The 20557-nt window shown below is 37.6% G+C and overlaps 1 protein-coding gene across 2 annotated transcripts; it reads left to right on the forward strand.

The window, feature by feature from the left end:
- The first annotated feature begins 1194 nt into the window (after window positions 1-1194).
- On the forward strand, window positions 1195-20275 carry MED30 (mediator complex subunit 30). 2 transcript variants are annotated; one of them, XM_005897250.3, is made up of 5 exons: window positions 1195-1535; window positions 7124-7282; window positions 9231-9332; window positions 11082-11197; window positions 19875-20275. In XM_005897250.3, exons 1-5 carry the CDS (start codon window positions 1359-1361, stop codon window positions 19900-19902), a joined length of 582 nt encoding a protein of 193 aa, XP_005897312.1. In that variant the 5' UTR covers window positions 1195-1358; the 3' UTR covers window positions 19903-20275. The 2 variants fall into 2 exon arrangements, with proteins under 2 accessions (XP_005897312.1, XP_005897313.1); XM_005897251.3 differs by lacking the exon at window positions 11082-11197 and having other exon boundaries at window positions 1199-1535.
- Window positions 20276-20557: the final 282 nt, after the last annotated feature.

Below are 20557 nucleotides of genomic sequence, written 5' to 3' on the forward strand. Positions count from 1 at the left end.
AGCAGAGACATTACTTTGCCAACAAAGGTCCACGTAGTCAAAGCTATGGTTTTTTCAGTAATTATGTATGGATGTGAGAGTTGGACTATAAGGAAAGCTGAGCACCGAAGAATTGATGCTTTTGAACTATGGTGCTGGAGAAGACTCTTGAAGAGTCTCTTGGACTGCAAGGAGATCCAACCATTCTGTCCTAAAAGAAATCAGCCCTGAATATTTATTGGAAGGACTGATGCCGAAGCTGAAGCTCCAATACTTTGGCCACCTGACGCGAAGAACTGACTCACTGGAAAAGACCCTGACGCTGCGAAAGGTTGAAGGCAGGAGGAGGAGGAGGCAACAGAGGATGAGATGGTTGGATGGCATCACCGACTGGATGGACATGAGTCTGAGCAAGCTCAATAAGTTGGTGATGGACAGGAAAGTCTGGCCACAGTCCATGTGGTTTCAAAGCGTCTGACACAACTGAGAGACTGGACTGAACTGATGGTTACTCCCACGCTTTTACATGGAAGCTGATGTGATTTGTCCACAGTTGGGCAGTGCTAACTTTGAATTTTAGTCCAGGATATCTGGTCTGTGTGAATAAGGCAAGGATAAGTCAGAAAGAAGACAGACTGAAAATTATATATAACATAGTGCCAAAGTCAGAAAAGGGAAGGAAGTGGAGGAATTGTGTGCCATGAGAGACAGAAGTGTTAATTTTATACTTTCTGTGATCAGGAAAGCTTGTCAAATAAACGGACTTTTTAGCAGGAAACAACAACAAATGGGAAATTAGTATCACGTCACAGTAAAGCTTGGACTATCAAAAACTCAAATTTCAGGTTTTCAGTTGCAAGTTGTTTGTGACGAAACATGTCGAACTAGCCCCTCTGAGTCTGCCTTCTAGCTGTGAAAGGAAAGTAATACTACAAACTTCGTAGGCTCGTGACAAGGCAATAATCAGCAAGGAAATTAACACGAATTCAGAGTTCTATTAAGAATTTTAACCACTGGCTGAGACTGGGAAACGAACTGTGGGAAAGCCCACCTGTCTTCCACCCCGCGCACCGCCCCCTCTGTCTGGAGTTCACCCGGTGATTGGCTGCTCAACATGTCCGATCCGACCCCCCGCGCGTCCAGTCCAATCCCAGCCGTCCTTGAACCGCAAGTTCCCAGGGACCAGCCGAGTGGGCGGGCCCTGTGACGTCTGACGGCGCTTCACGTCACCGTGGCGGAAGTCGCGGCCGCTGTTTTGAAATCAGACCGCTCGAGTCTCACAAGCTCCTGCTTACGCCGAGGCCTGAGGTCGAGCAGCGTCGGGGGACATCCCCGACACCTATCCTCCAGCCCTGCTGACCTGACGCCGCTGCCACGCCATGTCCACCCCTCCGCTGGCGGCGTCGGGGATGGCGCCCGGGCCCTTCGCCGGGCCCCAGGCCCAGCAGGCGGCCCGAGAGGTCAACACTGCATCGCTCTGCAGAATCGGGCAGGAAACGGTCCAAGACATCGTGTACCGCACCATGGAGATCTTCCAGCTCCTGAGGAACATGCAGGTGGGAAGGAGGGCGGGCCCCTCTCCGGGGCGTGCTTGGAGAAAGCGAGGTGCTTCTGCGAGGGAAGGAGCAGCTTGTTTGTTACCTGAGGTCCCTCGGCGTCGATGCGGCTGCCCTGGGCAATCCACGAGTATGGAGTCGCCCCCATTTACATTCAGAAGTGTTCCCCGATAAAGTGTCTGTCCCCAAGATGTGAAGGTGATGTTTTCCAGACCGGATTTCTGAAAAGGATGAAGCCGCATTTTCTAGATTCGACCAGGTTCTGTAGGCTCTAGGTGAACTCGTATCTTTCAAGGTAGAGGTGGGCCTCACTCCTCCACGCTCTTTGGGTTATTTTAATCTCATATTTTTCCACAGAATACTTTGTGATGGTTCAAGGAGTTGAATTCAGATTCTGCTAACCATTTTTGCTAAACAGCTTTATTTTGGTATAACTGATTCCCAATACAATGCATTTATTCAAAGTTTTGACGCATGTGTACTTGTGAAACCAACGTCCATCACCCCACAGTTCCCTCTGTGGAGAAGTGAGCACATTCTCGTGCCCCTTTTAAATTTACTTCTGGCTTTCCGTCCACAGGCAGTCTCTCTTTTGATTTCTGGCATCATAGCTAGTTGGCATTTTCTAGAGTTTCCTACACATGATATCATACACTATGATTGGGGGCAGGGGGAGGGGGGATGCGGATCTGGCTTCTTTCACTCAACAAATATCAATAGGTCATTCCTTTTCATTGCTGAACAGTATTCTATTGTATGAATATATCACAATTAGTGTATCTGTTGATGGCCATTTGGTCTGTATCCACTTTGGAGCTATTATAAATAACACTTCTGAGTGTTCAGCTACAAATGTTTGTGTGAACATATGTTTCATTTCTCTTGAGTAGGTAGATGCCTAGGCGTGGAATTGCTGGGTTATGAGGGAAATGATTGATTACTATTCTAAGAAACTTTTCCAAAAGTTTCCTCATCCTTGCCAGTAGTTGTTACTGTCTTTTTCCTTGGTTTTTTTTTTTTTTTTTGGAATTGTATGTCTTTCTGTTTCATCAGTACTTTCTCCCAGTCTGTGGCATGTCTTTTTATTCTCTTCACATTGTCTTTTGAAGAACAGATATTTTAAACTTTAATGGAATCCAATTTATTGATTTGTCCTTTTACAGATTTTGGGTTTTGGTACCATACCTAAGAAGTCTTTGCCTAACCCAAAGATTTCTTATGTTTTCTTCTGAAGTTTTATAGTCTTAGGTTTTACATTTAGGTCTATGATCCACATGGAGTTACTTTTTTAAAATACTGATAGATATAGATCTGTTTTTTTTTTTGCGTTTGGATATCATGTCAGTCCAGCACCATTTTACTGTTTTACTAACCCATGTTTAAGGCTTATCTTACTAGTGTGTGATGTGGATATCATTCTTGTTTTATGGATGAGGATTCTATGGATTCACCTCTCTATTCTGAGAGGTGAAGTGACAGAGGTGATAGTCAGTGTAGGGTAAATTTGAAACCAGGTCCTCAGACTCTTAGAACTTTCGAACTCTTATTTCAGCTGCACTAAAGATTGTTTTATTGCCTTTTTAAATACAATGGTTGGGGTGTTTTTCCTATTGATTCTAGAAGTAATACAACTGTATGGAAATATTTTAAGACCCTGTTAATAAGCCACTGTGAGATAAAAAGGGAATCCAAGAGGAGATATGAAATCTTTGGCAATTGTTTTAAAAATATATAGATTAAAATGTAAGATGATTAAAATAGATTAAATGATCTCTTAGAATTTAGCAAATATTTATTTTTAAGCTGCTGTATTGGACTAGTAGAGCTACTAGCTAACATTTATCAAATACTTTCCTTAGGAACATTGTTGTAAGAACAGTTCTAAGAAGTATTTTTATCTCTATTTTACAATTAAGGAAACTGAGACTTGAAGGATTTACTCAACATCATATATGACTGGTAGCTTTTTCTACTAACCTTTTTATTATACTAACTTGCTATCAACAGTTTGTATTATTAACAGAGATCTAATACACATCCATGACTGACAGTGAAAGAACTGAACTCTTTCAAAAATACTATCAATAACTAGATTACATGTGGACATATATTCAAAATCAATTTGTAAGGACTACAATAACTTTTTCTTTGTGCTTGTGAATTCTGTGTTTTAACTCACTAAGAACCTTTGGGCCATATCATAATTGGCTGTAAATTAAGCAACAGTGTGCTCCTTAATTTATAGAAAGCTGGGAGGAGAAGTGGTACAAACAAGACTACATATAAACTATTTGTTAATACATTTTTAATTTCAAATTTTTAAAATTATCTTCTATATTATTAATCCAGAAGGATCAGATCAGATCAGATCAGTCGCTCAGTCGTGTCCGACTCTTTGCGACCCCATGAATTGCAGCATGCCAGGCCTCCCTGTCCATCACCAACTCCCGGAGTTCACTGAGACGTCCATGGAGTCAGTGATGCCATCCAGCCATCTCATCCTCTGTCGTCCCCTTCTCCTCTTGCCCCCAATCCTTCCCAGCATCAGAGTCTTTTCCAATGAGTCAACTCTTTGCATGAGGTGGCCAAAGTACTGGAGTTTCAGCTTTAGCATCATTCCTTGTAAAGAAATCCCAGGGCTGATCTCCTTCAGAATCGACTGGTTGGATCTCCCTGCAGTCCAAGGGACTCGCAAGAGTCTTCTCCAACACCACAGTTCAAAAGCATCAATTCTTTGGTGCTCAGCTTTCTTCACAGTCCAACTCTTACATCCATACATGACCACTGGAAAAACCATAGCCTTGACTAGATGGACCTTCGTTGGCAAAGTAATGTCTCTGCTTTTTAATATGCTGTCTAGGTTGGTCATAACTTTCCTTCCAAAGAGTAAGCGTCTTTTAATTTCATGGTTGCAATCTCCATCTACAGTGATTTTGGAGCCCCCAAAAATAAAGTCTGACACTGTTTCCACTGTTTCCCCATCTACTTCCCATGAAGTGATGGGACCAGATGCCATGATCTTAGTTTTCTGAATGTTGAGCTTTAAGCCAACCTTGTGAGTCTCCTCTTTAACTTTCATCAAGAGGCTCTTTAGCTCCTCTTCACTTTCTGCCATAAGGGTGGTGTCATCTGAATATCTGTGGTTATTAATATTTCTCCTGGCAATCTTGATTCCAGCTTGTGCGTCTTCAAGCCCAGCACAAAACTCAGCAGTGGCCACAGGACTGGAAAAGGTCAGTTTTCATTCCAATTCCAAAGAAAGGCAATGCCAAAGAATGCTCAAACTACCGCACAATTGCACTCATCTCACAAGCTAGTAAAATAATGCTCAAAATTCTCCAAGCCAGGCTTCAGCAATACATGAACCGTGAACTTCCAGATGTTCAAGCTGGTTTTAGAAAAGGCAGAGGAACCAGAGATCAAATTGCCAACATCCACTGGATCATGGAAAACACAAGAGAGTTCCAGAAAAACATCTATTTCTTCTTTATTGACTATGCCAAAGCCTTTGACTGTGTGGATCACAATAAACTGTGGACAATTCTGAAAGAGATGGGAATACCAGACCACCTGACCTGCCTCTTGAGAAACCTGTATGCAGGTCAGGAAGCAACAGTTAGAACTGGACATGGAACAACAGACTGGTCCCAAATAGGAAAAGGAGTATGTCAAGGCTGTATATTGTCACCCTGCTTATTTAACTTATATGCAGAGTACATCATGAGTATCTTTAGTCTTTATTAAATACAAAATATAGGCAAAGTATGTAGTACCTACAATGTAGGTACAAAAAATGTAGTACCATAATAAAGGTATAGCCTGCTTCTGTATGTAAAGTGTAATTATTATATTTCTTATTGTCACCCAAACAAGAAAGCAGTGACCCTTTGAAAATTTTTTCTTATTTTTTAATGTTTTGAAACTTCATAAATTGAAAGATCATGAGAAATCCCACATAGTATTGTGGAGGGTGAACTCTCAATGCTTTTGTCCTTTAAACTGTTTTCACTAATTCAGTCTTTGATACTTTAACCCTTTTCTTTGAGATATCATCTTCAGAATGTTTTAATGCTTGAAAATTTCCCAAAATCCTAATATTATAAAAACTAATTTCAAAGAATTTTAAAAGATCCATCTCCTTAAATTGTAAACCATAACATTACAGGAAATTTAGAAGTGAGATAAAAGAAGAAAATCAATTATTAAGCCTATCTTCCTGTTAAATCTTTTATGAACTATTACACCTTTTAATTGGAGAAGGAAATGGCAACCCACTCCAGTACTCTTGCCTGGAGAATCCCATGGAGGGAGGAGCCTGGTAGGCTACAGTCCATGGGGCCGCAAAGAGTCGGACATGACTGAGCAACTTGACTCACACCTTTTAATAACTGTATATGTATAATTACGTATACACCTTTGGTCTTTTTTTTTTCCCCCTCTGTGCTTATGGTTTTACCTACTTGGAACAATAGTGGCTCTTATTTTCTTTCTTCTCTGAACACTGTATCAGGCTTTTTTTGATTCCTACCTCAGCTGTTTAGGAAAGAAAAAAAGGATGAAGTGAGGTTTAGAAAAGACTGGATTGATCTTCTAGCTTTAAACATTATTTGGAGTTTTGATTTTAAGTCACTTTGTAATCCCTAAGTGTATGAATTAGTGATTTTAATGAAATTGTATACTAGAAACCATTGTACAAACTTTGTTAATTCTAGTTTTAGGATAATTTCACAGATCAAATTGTGGGAATAAAATATTGTAAAGATGTACACAGAGAGGAAGATTTTGTAAGTTTCAGCACTGCACAAAATATGCATTTAGTTGTAAGTAAGTAGTAGTTTTTCCATTTATCTGTGATTTTTGTCATTTCAGTATGTATTTTGGCTTCTTTTGGTAAAATTCCTGAATTAAAAATATATAAGCATCCAAGACAGAGTTATGATCATAGAAGTTATTTGCAATAATTTATTAATAATATTCAAGTACAGATTGATTTGTTACTATATATCACCTGCTATTGATTTCTTTTAAAGTAAAACTTTTGGTGACAGCTTTATGTTTTAATGCATGCCCAGAACATCTTAATTATAATAGTTAAGGTATCTTGAGATTATTTTTGCAACAACGGCAGCATACTCTTCTTTTTCTTCTACTGAAAAGTCCTATCTTCATTTTTTTCCTTTTCTTCTTCTTTTTCTTAAAATTGTATTTTGAGTTGTTTGAATTCAGCTCCTGGTTGAGTTCAGCACCTTGCTGCTTTTACATTATCTTAAGTGATATTAAAATTGTGTATTCTTTTTAGTTATAATACAAAGCTATGGTATAAATATAATCAAAAGTTAGAGGCAGAAAGCATTTCAACTGATCAGAAAGGCTTATCACAAAGTCTTGTAGAACTGCTTGACAGTATGCTAAGGAGCTAATTAATAAATGAGCATGTATTACTGTTAAATTCTTAAAGTTGCACTTGATTCATTGTGAGGAACAGCTTGCTTTTATGCATTGCTCAAAGATTGTTTCTGTTCGTTAGCTTTGCTTAAAGAAAATCTTGATTTTTATTACTTTTTGTTTCTGGGTTTTTGTCCGAGAAGCTGCCAAATGGTGTCACTTACCATACTGGAACATACCAAGACCGGTTAGCAAAACTACAGGATCACCTTCGCCAACTTTCTATTCTCTTCAGGAAGCTGAGATTGGTCTATGATAAATGCAATGAAAACTGCGGAGGGATGGATCCGATTCCAGTAGAGGCAAGTTTTAGTGGTCGAGGGAGGGTGAATGTAAGAGTCTTAGGACATTTGTAATTTTTTCCCTTTTTCTCTTCTATTTTCACAGTATTTTCAGATTTTGATCATACTGGTTTCACTTTTGACTAGAAAAGATTAAATTGTGAGATATATGTGTGTGTGTATATATATATAGAACTGTCTTTTCATGTTGATAATTTCTTGCAGACTTTAGCATCCAGGCTGATGGTGAATTTTTGTTGTTGGGGGAGATTATCGGAGATTATCTGTGGCACTTATATTATTGCTGTCAGTGTCTCATTTTAATTAAGTCAGTGCATGATGTCTTAGTAGACATTTTAATAGTATTGTAAAATACTTTTACAGTGGTTTTCATGTAAGTTCTTTATGGATAAAAGGTTATGACCATTTTCATCATTATTAAATTATCTTAGTAGAATCACTCTAGTTTTAAATATATTTCTTTAAGTTTAATATTGGATCGTAGGTATATTTTAGTTAATCAGGTATACGGTTATTTTTATAGGTGGTCCTTTCCTGTTGACAAGTGATAATCTCTGCCACCAGAGGTAGCTGGTGGCAGAGAGTGGGGTTAGATGTTCTCTCACTCTATATAAAGAACAGTTCCATGTCGTCAGTGCTTTCTTATTTGAGTGATCAGCATGTATGGGGTGAACAGACAAAGAGTAAACTGCAATACAGCCTGAAAAAAAAGTGGTCAGATGTGGAGGGTCAGAAATATAGTGGACTCTGACAGAGGCTGCAGAAAAGTCAAGGAAAATAAGGAATGAAAACTGTCCAGCAGATTTTGCTAGAGGAAAACTGTTGGTATATTTGGTCAGAGCTTTGGTAGAAAGATAGCAACAGAAGTCAGATCACAGTGAGCTGAAGATTAAACAGGAGGTAAGGAACTGAAGCCAAAAAGTGGATATCCATCTTTCAAGAAGCTTAGACTAAAAACAAAAGAAGAAGTAGGTGGTAGGAGGGATAGAGTTTGGGTTCCCCCCCACCACCCCCCACCCCGCCCCTTCCAAATGGGAGAACTTGTTTAGATGAAAATGGAAGAAAACAGTCAGGTGAGGTCAGGGGAAATAAATAATGAAGTCGGGAGGGCAGAGGAATCAGTGTACAGGAATGAAGACTAAATGTATTTGAGATGAAGGACCACTGTCCGCATTTGGAGAGAGGAAAGGAAGAAAGTAGTTGTGGATGTAGGCAAATTTATATTTGTCCCAAGAATTCACAGAAGTTTGGCTAGATTGATTACTGGTTATACTAGTTACTTACCTCTGTCCTATTCCTGCATTGGTAATATAAGATGGAAGAGACAAGTCTCTGGTGACTGTACAAGGGGTTTCATCAAACAAATGTCATCACAAATCTATACATATTTAATTATAATTCTGCTGGAAGTTTCATTGCTATATAAACTTTTTCTCTTACAAAAAAACTTTCTCCCAAATATAAGACATCTAGAAATCTACATAGACACTTCAATAGCAAGTAAATCACAATTATATATGTCCATGAAGTTCCTTTCTTTCTAGTATAGATCAAGGAAGCCTATTCTAGCTGAATGGACATAAAGTACTTAAGGGTAGGACTTGTATCTTATTTGGCATTATTTTTGCAGTGTCTGCTCACCCAGTGTCTGCCAATTAAATATTTGCTGATTGACTGAGTAGGATATTACTTAATTACATGTGACAACTAATTTTGCTAAAAGGACTGTTTTGCAAAAGAAACCCAAAAAGCAAATGTATAGAACTCATTGAAATGATATATACTTCTAATGCTTTTATTTTAGGCCATCACTTGAATTAAAATATATTTTTGTACTGTTAAGATAAAAGTATAAAAATTTATCTTAATTAGATGTATTATCTATGTCAGTATAATTGGAAATTGTGTGTCATATCTTTGACTTTTAACTTGTGTCTGTCACTCTCAGCAACTTATTCCATATGTGGAAGAAGATGGCTCAAAAGATGACCGGGCTGGCCCACCTCGGTTTGCTAGTGAAGAGAGGCGAGAAATTGCTGAAGTCAATAAAGTGAGTTGCTAGTCTGTATGTCTTACATTTCTGAATATTGATAAAAATTAAAAGGGAGTCTATATAACTCAAAAACATAATTTGAATTATAGAATTACATGAAGTTGTTTCTTGGCAAATTTAACCTAGTTAGATTACAACTCCAGAGAAGGCACTAGCGACCCACTCCAGTACTCTTGCCTAGAAAATCCCATGGGCAGAAGAGCCTGGTGGGCTGCAGTCTATGGAGTCGCACTGAGTCGGACACGACTGAGCGACTTGGCTTTCACTTTTCACTTTCATGCATTGGAGAAGGAAATGGCAACCCACTCCAGTATTCTTGCCTGGAGAATCCCAGGGACGGGAGCCTCATGGGCTGCTGCCTATGGGGTCGCACAGAGTCGGACATGACTGAAGCGACTTAGCAGCAGCAGCAGATTACAACTCAAAACTCAGAGGTAAACAGAAATGCCATCTGGTTAGTCAGAAGATCACAGAATTCAGGCAGTAAAGCTCGTAGAAAGGCCTCATAGGCGCTCTGTCACAGCCCATTTACATTTTCTTCTCTAGGCAGAATTGTAGCTCTCTAGGTTACAGCATGTTAGGAGCAGCAAATGATAATACTTTACAAGTAGGAGATGTGAATGTCTCAACAGCTGAATAAGAAACTGAGAGTTATCAAAGCACTACCCCATCCTACCCTTCACCCCACAAAAGTTCCTAACTTGAATTTAATGCTGATTACTTTCAGAAGTTCAGAAGATAATGTTCAGATAGTTCTCTTGAAGCATAGGGAAATAAGGGATGTTGTCGGTCCATTCTGGGATAGAAGCGTGGCTAACAAATAGCACACAAAATAAAACTACCAGTCTTGGTGCTTTACTTACAAATAAGTGCCCCCACCTCCTGCCTCACTCCTGAAATTCCTAATGCTAGTTAATAGAATTCATCAGGACATTAATTAATCTACCACAGCCAAAGAGGGTTTTCTGAGGTAGAGGAGGAAGACTTAGTTTACTTATATAAGGTCTGTAGGCTAAACTGAAAAAAAATTTTAGCAGCAGCAGCAGCAGAAGACATTTGATAGACTTCAAATGTTGAGGACTCAAAGAATGCTTACAATTATTAATGTGATAGTCTTTAAAAAAAAACTTTTTATTTCAGATATGTAGCCAACATTTTTCATAGAAATGAAATACAAAACTAGTCATATTGCTGCTGCTGCTGCTAAGTCACTTCAGTCGTGTCCGACTCTGTGCGACCCCATGGACAGCAGCCCACCAGGCTCCTCTGTCCACGGGATTCTCCAGGCAAGAATACTGGAGTGGATTGCCATTTCCTTCTCCAGTCATATTAAAAACAGGCAGAAAATAAGATGCCTTATACTACTGTGTTTGATGCTATTTTAGAAATTATAGCCAGTGAAACAAACTTTATGAAACAGAAGTTATAATATTATATAAAAATTTGTTAAGTTTATTAAGGTAGTACATAACATTATAGCTTAAGCTTCTGAAGCTCAAAGCAGCTCACTGATTAACAAGTAGAAGCAATAAGTATTTGATAAAAGAGCTTAAAGATTTATACCATTTTCCTATAATGTCATAAACCAGTTAGATTATAAGATCCTATTCACAATTGCAACAACAAATATTAAGTTGTTAGTATTTCCATAATATATGAGACTAAACTTAGTATATATAAAAGGATTTTTTTGGTAAAACTTTTTATGTTATATTGGAGTATAGCTGATTAACAATATTATGATAGTTTCAGGTGAACAGCAAAGGGACTCAGCCATACTTACACATGTATCCATTCTCCTCCAAACTGCCCTCCCATTCCGGCTGCCGCATACCATTGAGCAGAATTCCATGTGCTGTACAGTAGGTCCTTTTTGTTATCCATTTTAAATACAAAAGTGTATACATGTCTAACGCGAACTCCCTAACTGTCCCTTCCCAAGAAAAATCCCAAATAAAGAACCTAACCTTACACCTAAAATGACTAGAGAAAGATCAGATAAAACCTAAAGTTAGTAGAAGGAAATAAATCAAAGATCAGAGCAGAAATAAATGAAATAGAGACAAAGAAAACAGTTGCAAAGATGAATGAAACTAAAAGCTGGTACTTTGAAAAGATAAACAGAATTCATAAACCCTTTGCCAGACTCATAAAGAAATTTTGAACAGCTGAAAAAACACATGACATTCTTACATGGGCAATAACTACTCTAAAAATGCCAGTCTTGATTATTTCATAGTTATTTATTTTTTTAATTCAAGGATAATTGCTTTACAGAATAGTGTTAGCAACACTCCAAGTACAAATGTGAATTCTCTTGAAATTGCACAAAATAGTAAGATTTTAGTGCAATACCAATCAAAAAACAAATAAAAAATTGGAACTTTTTTCCTTGAGAGCATACTCAAACGTATATAATAAAAAAAAATTCCAGTAAGAGTAATAAAATGAACAGACTCTGCTTCAAAAATTAAAATGTTAGATGAAGCACATTATAAAAACAGTAAGTGTGAAATCCTGGCATAAGAACAGACAGATTCAGTTCAGTCGCTCAGTTGTGTCTGACTCTGTGACCCTGTGGACTTCAGCATGCCAGGCCTCCCTGTCCATCACTTAAACTTATATCCATTGAGTTGGTGATGCCATCCAACCATCTCATCCTCTGTCATCCCCTTCTCCTCCCACCTTCAATCTTTTCCAGCATCAGGGTCTTTTCCAATGATTCAGTTCTTCACATCAGGTAGCCAAAGTATTGGGAGTTTCAGCTTCAACATCAGTCCTTCCAATGAATATTCAGGGCTGATTTCCTTTAGAATGGGCTGGTGGGATCTCCTTGCAGTCCAAGGGATTCTCAAGAGTCTTCTCCAACACCACAGTTCAAAAGCATCAATTCTTCGGCGCTCAGCTTTCTTTATAGTCCAACTCTCACATCCATTGGAATGAAAACTGACATTTTCCAGTCCTGTGGCCACCGCTGAGTTTTCCAAATTTGCTGGCATATTGAGTGCAGCACTTTGACAGCATCATCATTTAGGATTTGAAATAGCTCAACTGGAATTCCATCACCTCCACTACCTCTGTTCATAGTGATGCTTCCTACGGCCCACTTGACTTCACATTCCAGGATGTCTGGCTCTAGGTCGGTGATCACACCATCGTGGTTATCTGGGTCGTGAAGATCTCTTTTGTATGGTTCTTCTGTGTATTCTTGCAACCTTTTCTTAATATCTTCTGCTTCTGTTAGGTCCATACCATTTATATCCTTTATTGAGCGCATCTCTGCATGAAATGTTCCCTTGGTATCTAAATTTCTTGAAGGGATCGCTAGTCTTTCCCGTTCTATTGTTTTCCTCTATTTCTTTGTATTGATCGCTGAGGAAGGCTTTCTTATCTCTCTTTGGTATTTTTTGGAACTCTGTATTCAAATGGGTATATCTTTCCTTTTCTCCTTTGCTTTTTGCTTCTCTTCTTTTCATAGCTATTTGTAAGGCCTCCTCAGACAGCCATTTTGCTTTTTTGCATTTCTTTTTCTTGGGGATGGTCTTGATCTCTATCTCCTGTACTGTGTCATGAACCTCCATCCATAGTTCAGAAAGAATGAAGAGATGGAGCCAAAGCAAAATCACCATCCACTTGTAGATGTGAATGGTGATAGAAGCAAGGTCCGATGCTGTAAAGAGCAATATTGCATAGGAACCTGGAATGTTAGGTTCATGAATCAAGGCAAATTGGAAGTGGTCAAACAGGAGATGGCAAGAGTGAATATCGACATTTTAGGAATCAGCAAACTAAAATGGACTGGAATGGGTGAATTTAACTCAGATGACCATTATATCTACTACTGTGGGCAAGAATCCCTTAGAAGAAATGGAGTAGCCATCATAGTCAACAGGAGTCCAAAATGCAATACTTGGATGCAATCTCAAAAACGACAGAATGATCTCTTTTCATTTCCAAGGCAAACCATTCGATATCACAGTAATCCAAGTCTATGCCCTGACTAGTAATGCTGAAGAAGCTGAAGTTGAACTGTTCTATGAAGACCTACAAGACCTTCTAGAACTAACACCCAAAAAAGATGTCCTTTTCATTATAGGGGACTGGAATGCAAAAGTGGGAAGTCAAGAAATACCTGGGGTAACAGGCAGATTTGGCCTTGGAGTACAGAAAAAAGCAGGGCAAAGGCTAAGAGTTTTGCTAAGAGAACGCACTGGTCATAGCAAACACCCTCTTCCAACAACACAAGAGAAGACTCTACACGTGGACATCACCAGATGGTCGATACTGAAATCAGATTGATTACATTCTTTGCGGCCAGAGGTGTAGAAGCTCTACTCAGTCAGCAAAAACAAGACCGGGAGCTGACTGTGGCTCAGATCACAAACTCCTTATTGCCAAATTCAGACTTAAATTGAAGAAAAGTAGGGAAAACCACTAGACCATTCAGGTATGACCTAAATCAAATCCCTTATGATTATACAGACAGATTAGTGAAATAATATTCAGAAAAACTGTTTTACTATTATATTAATATGTGACAATTTAATATGACATAAGAGGGATTATGTGGAAAATTAGTCTTTAAAAATAGACACTTTGGGGAAATTTTAGCTAGTTTTTACATTATACCATGTGTCAAAATGAATTTCACAGTTGAAAATAAGACTTGTAAAACAAAATACTAGAAAACTAAAAGAAAAATATATATAAAAACTCAGAAAAAAAGATTTTTCTAAAATAACATTTAAGAAAATTTTATGAGGTAAACTATACATTAAGAATATTTACAGCAAATTTGACAGTAATAAGCATAAAGAATTTACAGTAGGGATTAGGAGGGGAAACTTTTAAGTTAGATCTTGAAGAGTAAGTGGTGTTTGGTAGTCCAGAGATGAGACATCCATATATTAAGTGTTTTATGTTAAGGTTGATAATCTTATATATTAATTCACAATGGATATATCCTATTATTTTTCTCTGTAGTAAGGATGTTAGTTATAGAATGAAATGTATAGGTAAATGAAACACCATTGTGTGTGATGATTACTTTGATTTCGTAATGCTATGTGTGACTTAAATATAGTTTGTTCTCTAACCTAGAAGATATTATGATATTTTGGTGGGGCAGGGGAGAGAAAAGCTCCAGAATGAGATCATTTCTCTAAAGATAAGTTTCATTACACTTCCTATTTCTCTAAGTTTCTCCCTTTTTCTAATATGGTTTTGAAATAGCCTATTCTATGGAGGAGTCTGGTGGGCTACAGTTCATGGGACCGCAAAGAGACACGACTGAGCGACTTCACTTTCACTTTCTTTTCAAATAATCAGAATATAGTCATTCCTTGACAGTGTGTAATCAAAACACTCTTACTAGCTAGAATTTTGTGAATTTTAAGATAAGGATATAATTGATACAAAGCATTTGATATGTTTTTCTCCACATTTGGATGTAGGTCTCTTTATGGTCTCTGTCTAGGACCCACCTACCTCTTTCCTTTCCCCAGTTGTTTCAGTGTGGTTATGTCATAATTGGGATTCAGTAAATATTCTGTGTTTGTATTATTATGGCACATAGATACTGTTTATTGCTAAACCACATAGGAAACCAGAGTTATATTTCCTGGAACAATTTTTTGTTTTCCTAGAGTTAATAGTTCTGTAATTTTGAAAATTTTTGATTAGTTCTTTATGGATCTGTGGGAGCAGCTCAGTACTGTTTTCCAACTTTCCAGCATCAAATTATCAGATGACTTACAGGTTTGTTCCCCCAATTCCACCCTGCCCCCAGAGTCCTCCTTCTTGCTGGGACCATCTTGCTAGGTCTGAATTGAATGCTCACTAAGCCTGGTATTCAACTACTGTCCTGGGGCCTTTCCTTCACCTCTTCAGTTAATTTTACTATCTCCTCAGTCTTCCATCTTCCTCTTTCTTGGTTTATTTCCTCCCTTGTTTGTAAGGTTCATACATCAGTGGCTTCTTCAGGAGAAATGCAGGGACTTAAGTTTTTAGTCTTTGTGTATCTGTCCAGATGATTGTTTGGTTGGATATAAAATTATATGTTGTAAATTAATTTCCCTCAGGAATTAGAAGGTGTTCTTCCATAATCTCCTCATATGGCATTTGGTAGATTTTAAAGAGCCTAGTTATAAATATTTTTAGGCTTTGTGAGACAAAAAGCCTTGTTCTGATGTAAAAACCATCCTTAGTTCACAGGCCTTACAAAAACAGGTCACGTGCCATAGTTTGTCTATTACGTTTTGTTGTCTTTGTAGATGGAGGATCAAAGATCTGTGGAGCATCAGATGCTTAAACATGAGGCGTTTCTATTTGGGAGTGAGGCACTAAGACACTAATCATAGGCTTTGTGAATTGGCCTTCATCATAGCAAGATTGGAAACAAGCTGGCTTTTTTCTTTGGAGGATCCCCAAGGATCTTTTACTGACATTTTTTTCTTTAGGGCTGTTCAGAATCTTCCAGTGTCCTACACAGAGGGATAGTCTCTTGTCTTCTTGCTTTCTGCTGTGCTGGTGGTACTGAATCCCTGAATCCCCAGCTATTCGGTTCATAAGAAACAAACCTGGTTCCCTGAAAGGGGGAGTGGGTACGGAAGTCTGGAGAGGGGACTCAGTCCCGTGTTGGTGAGGAGTAGGAATGAGCAGCCTAGGCTCTTGCTTGTTTCTGTAGCTCTTCCCCTCCAGCTTCCGTCCCCAGGCCTCACAGCAGACTTTGCCATGGCACCTGCCTCCATGGAGATCAGCCATTCTCAGGGGCATCCTTCTGGGTGGGACAGTGGTTTCCTCCCATTCATTTACCATTCCTCTCATTTACTATACCCCTTCTATGCCCCACCTTAAAATGTGCCACCTGGCATCTACTATTGTCTCCTTTCTGATCATTTTTCTCCATATGAATTTATAGCCTTTTCATTCCCCTCCTGCCATTTTATTAGGGTTTGAGAAAAAAAAGAAATACGTGTTTAGTCCACAGTGTTTATCTGCAGTAAGTTTATTTCAATACACAAAATAGTATTTCTGAAGGTTTATCTATTTTTGGAATAAAAGCCCATATTTTAAATTCTGTTCCCATTTCTACTTCAGGCATTTGAGAACGCTTTTTGATTTTGATTAAACCATTTGAATCTGTTGAATTTGCTGTTGTATGTGCTTCTGGCTTTGGGGTAAAACTTGTTTCATTAACATGGTATTGAACTGAAAATTATTACAAAAAGGAAAGAATCCATTAAATGTTTTAAATTAAACAGATTTAAAGCTTAGCCCTATATTTCCACTGGAAAAAATTTTAAAGAGAATTTAGAGAGAATGTATCTTCTCTTGAGAGGCAGGAGAAGTATTCATTTGATTGGCCTCATGGCTCTCTCTTACTTCCTGGAAACTGTTAGTCTAATTTGAGGAAAGACTGAAGAACTAAGTGATAAACAGACCAATAAAAAAAAAAAAAGGGAGAGGCTTACTTCACTCTGAATGACACTCTGTAGGTCCATCCTAAAAAGTTTAAAGTTTGAAAAAAAAAAATATATATATATATTTTTTTTTTTTTAAAGGAGAGGCCTAAGTTTTGGTTAACTCAAATTGAAATTCCCCTTAAAAAAGCAAAAGAGAATAAAGTTAACAGCTAAAAACCAAAGTGGATTTTTTGACCCAAAGAGGTTTTTAACTCATTCCTTAAATAAAGCATCATAAATGTGAATTAAACATAATTCATATCCTATTAACCAAGTTATCTTATGTATAATTAGTGCCACTAATTATTTTTTCCTTTCCTCTACTTATTCAAATTTTGTACCTCCCTTCTGGAATATAAGATTAAAATATAGTTGAAAAATTATAAAATACTGAGTAAACTCATGATCATTGATATATTTTTCTGCCTTAATGGCACACATACCTGAGTGTTTTTGTGAAAAATGTTTATTTGAAATAACCACCTTCAGATGGTAAAATGTTGGTCTAATCTAATTACAGGCTTCCCTGGTAGCTTAGTGGTAAAGAATCTGCCTGCCAATGTAGGAGATGTGGGTTCAGTCCCTGGGTTGAGAAGATCCCCTGGAGAAGGAAATGGCAACCCACTCTAGTATTCTTGCCTAGGGAGTCCCATGGACAGGCTGTAGTCCATGGGGTCACAAGAGAGTCAGACATGACTGAGCGACTAAACAACAATTTAATTACATAATTACACAGATGCTATTAAAAGTCGAAATTAATTGGTTTGATTTTTCAACCACAGTTGTGCCTTGACCAACACAGGTCTGGATAGTGCAGGTCCGCTTACATGCAGATTTTTGTCAATAAAATACTACGGTACTGCACAATCTGCAGCTGACTGCATCTAAAGATGCAGAACCATGGATACAGAGGACAGACTGCTTTGATCAATTGTCACAGCTTTTGGGTGAATATTAAATTACACAGTATTACTTAGCATAAACATTTTTTAAGTACTCTACTTACACATTCACCTGTTAATGTAACAAATTAGGCACAGCTGATGGATTTTGATAATAGCAGCTGTCAACCTCTGTTAAAACCAATCAGTGGCAAGATTGTATATATTAAATCCTGTATCATGTCATGAAAATTTATTTACAGTTTAACCACTAATAAGCATAGCTGTCAGCTTTGGTGTTGATATTTTCATGATGTGTTTTGGCCCCAGGTATTTTTTAGTTGTATGCTAATTTTTTTTAATTTAAAACTTAGTGGTCTCTTTGAGACAAACTATCCTAATGCCTTATAATATGGCATTCTTTAAATAAAAAATTTTTACTGTTCCCCAAAGTTGAGTATTACCTTGAAAATATCCTACCGTTTTTTAGTTATCTTTATTTTTTGAGTTAATGAAGCTAAATTTTTTAATATCAGAATTTATACTTCCAAGTGAGTATTCTTTAAAGTAGCATTTATTCCATTGATGAAACCATTGTGGGAGCCATCTGTAACCTCTGTTTTGATACTGATTTGAAAGTCTCTTTTTAACCACTCATTAATATAATTTTATTACTTCCAGTTACTTCTTAATGAATACTGAAAATGTGATCACTAAGCTTCTTTCACCAAACTTGGCCTTTCAAGAAGTTGAATACCAATAGGAATTTCTTCCTCCTCCCTTTTGGCTTCTTTGCTCCTGTTCCCTGACTCTAGATAGAATATGAACAATTTATTTAATCTCAGTTTGCTCTTTAATAAATCAAAATTAAGATTTCTAGGTCTCCTTATAATGAACATGTATGACTTAATCTAGAGGTATTTTAATGTAGTGTCTTTAAAATTATCTAACTAACTATATTACTTCCAAACGTAATATTTCCAAGAGGTCACTTAACAGTAATGATTATCATAATAACTAGTGAACACTTTGAAATTCTCTGTTTTGATCTTGTTTTATCTACACAGACATTTACTACATACGATTTGAAGAAAAGATGCTTAATAAGAAGTTGATAAACTGTGGCCTGTTAGAGAGCCAGATCTGGAGATAACAGACACATTCTATGTGCATTCAGGGCATCCAGCAAATCTCAGTTATGAAGAAGATTCTATCGGGGCTGTGGCATCCTGTCTTCACTTTTCAGAATTAGAAGTAGATTGCACTTCGTGCTTAGAGAAAGTAGTGACTTCTGCCACATGTTTGAAGGATAAATTGCATTTTTATTATACTTTATATTCTCTATTGACAGTTTATGTTCTGTGCCTACCAGTAACATTTGTTGAATGCTTACGTCTACCCACTCCAGTATTCTTGCATGGAGAATCACATGGACAGAGGAGCCTGGCAGGCTGTTGTCTATGGGGTCTCAAAGAGTCCGACACAACTGAGCAACTAACACTTTGACTTTTCATTCACTTTCACTTACTTGTATGCTAGGTGCACTGCTAACACTTGATGTGAATCAGGTCTTTTACTCTTTATAACAACCCTTATGAAATACGTTCAGTTATTATCCCCATTTTTGTGTTGTGGAAGCTGACGCACAGAGAGATTAAGTAATATTTACCTAGTGAAGGAGGTGAGCGTAAACCCAGAGAACCCAGGCTTTAGGGCTTGTGTTCTTAACCATTAAGCTACACTGCCTTGTGGAAACCTATATGCTTAGGTCTTATAATTGAATATTTTAGCTTATTTTCTTTGGTGGTTCGAGTGGAGGAGGAAAAGGAGGTAGGGGGCTGGAGCCATAGGCTCTGTAGGCCGAATTAGAATTTATTATGCCTTTCAGTGGATGTTTGCGGCCAGAAAAGTATTGAGACCTTCTGCCTTAAGGAAGTGCGTGCTTAGTCCCTCAGTCATGTCTGACTCTTTGGGACCCTGTGGACTGTAGCCCACCAGGCTCCTCTGTCCATGGAATTTTCCAGGCAAGAATACTGGAGTGGGTGCCATTTCGTATTCCTACCTTGCCTTAAGGAAGTGTTTAGCTTAATTTCTGTCTGGTTCATTAGAGTTCTGACTTAATGACATTTTAATCTTATATCTTCATGGTCTGTACTTCATGAAACATTTTTTGATAAATTCTTTTGTTTCTGCAGAAACTCAAACAGAAGAATCAACAGCTGAAGCAAATTATGGATCAATTACGAAATCTCATCTGGGATATAAATGCCATGTTAGCAATGAGGAACTAAACTGATATTTAAATTTCCGGCTTTACACATGTTACACTGTTTTTTTTCCCCTTAAGTACTTTTTCCCTTTGAAGAAGATTATTTATCGGCTTTCAGTCTAGTCACTAGAATTAAAATTTCTATTTTTTACACTGTGGTTTTATATTAAAGTATTCACTGATGGTTTTTTAAAAAGCTATTGATTCTGTGAAAGACTGTTGTAATACATTTTGATGAGATTTGTTTTTGGTTACTCTTCATGAATTGAATAATTGTTTTTTAAAAGCAAAAATAATTAACTTTTGTAAATAAATTTCTAAATTTGACACTGATTGTTTTGTTCATTTCATTACCTGTTTAGGAGAAAATTAAAGGTTTAAATATTCTTGCAGATGAAAATACCAAGTTCAGTCCATCTGTGGTACAAATTAAACATAAAAGTTACCATTTGAGCTCAATTTAAAAATTTTAGTTTGAGTCCCAATAAAGTCCCATGGACTGCAAGGAGATCCAACCAATCAATCCTAAAGGAAATCAGTCCTGAATATTCATTGGAAGGACTGACGTTGAAGCTGAAACTCTAATACTTTGGCCACCTGATGCGAAGA

This window comes from Bos mutus, chromosome 14 (genome assembly GCF_027580195.1).
Source record: "Bos mutus isolate GX-2022 chromosome 14, NWIPB_WYAK_1.1, whole genome shotgun sequence".
Taxonomy (NCBI): domain Eukaryota; kingdom Metazoa; phylum Chordata; class Mammalia; order Artiodactyla; family Bovidae; genus Bos; species Bos mutus.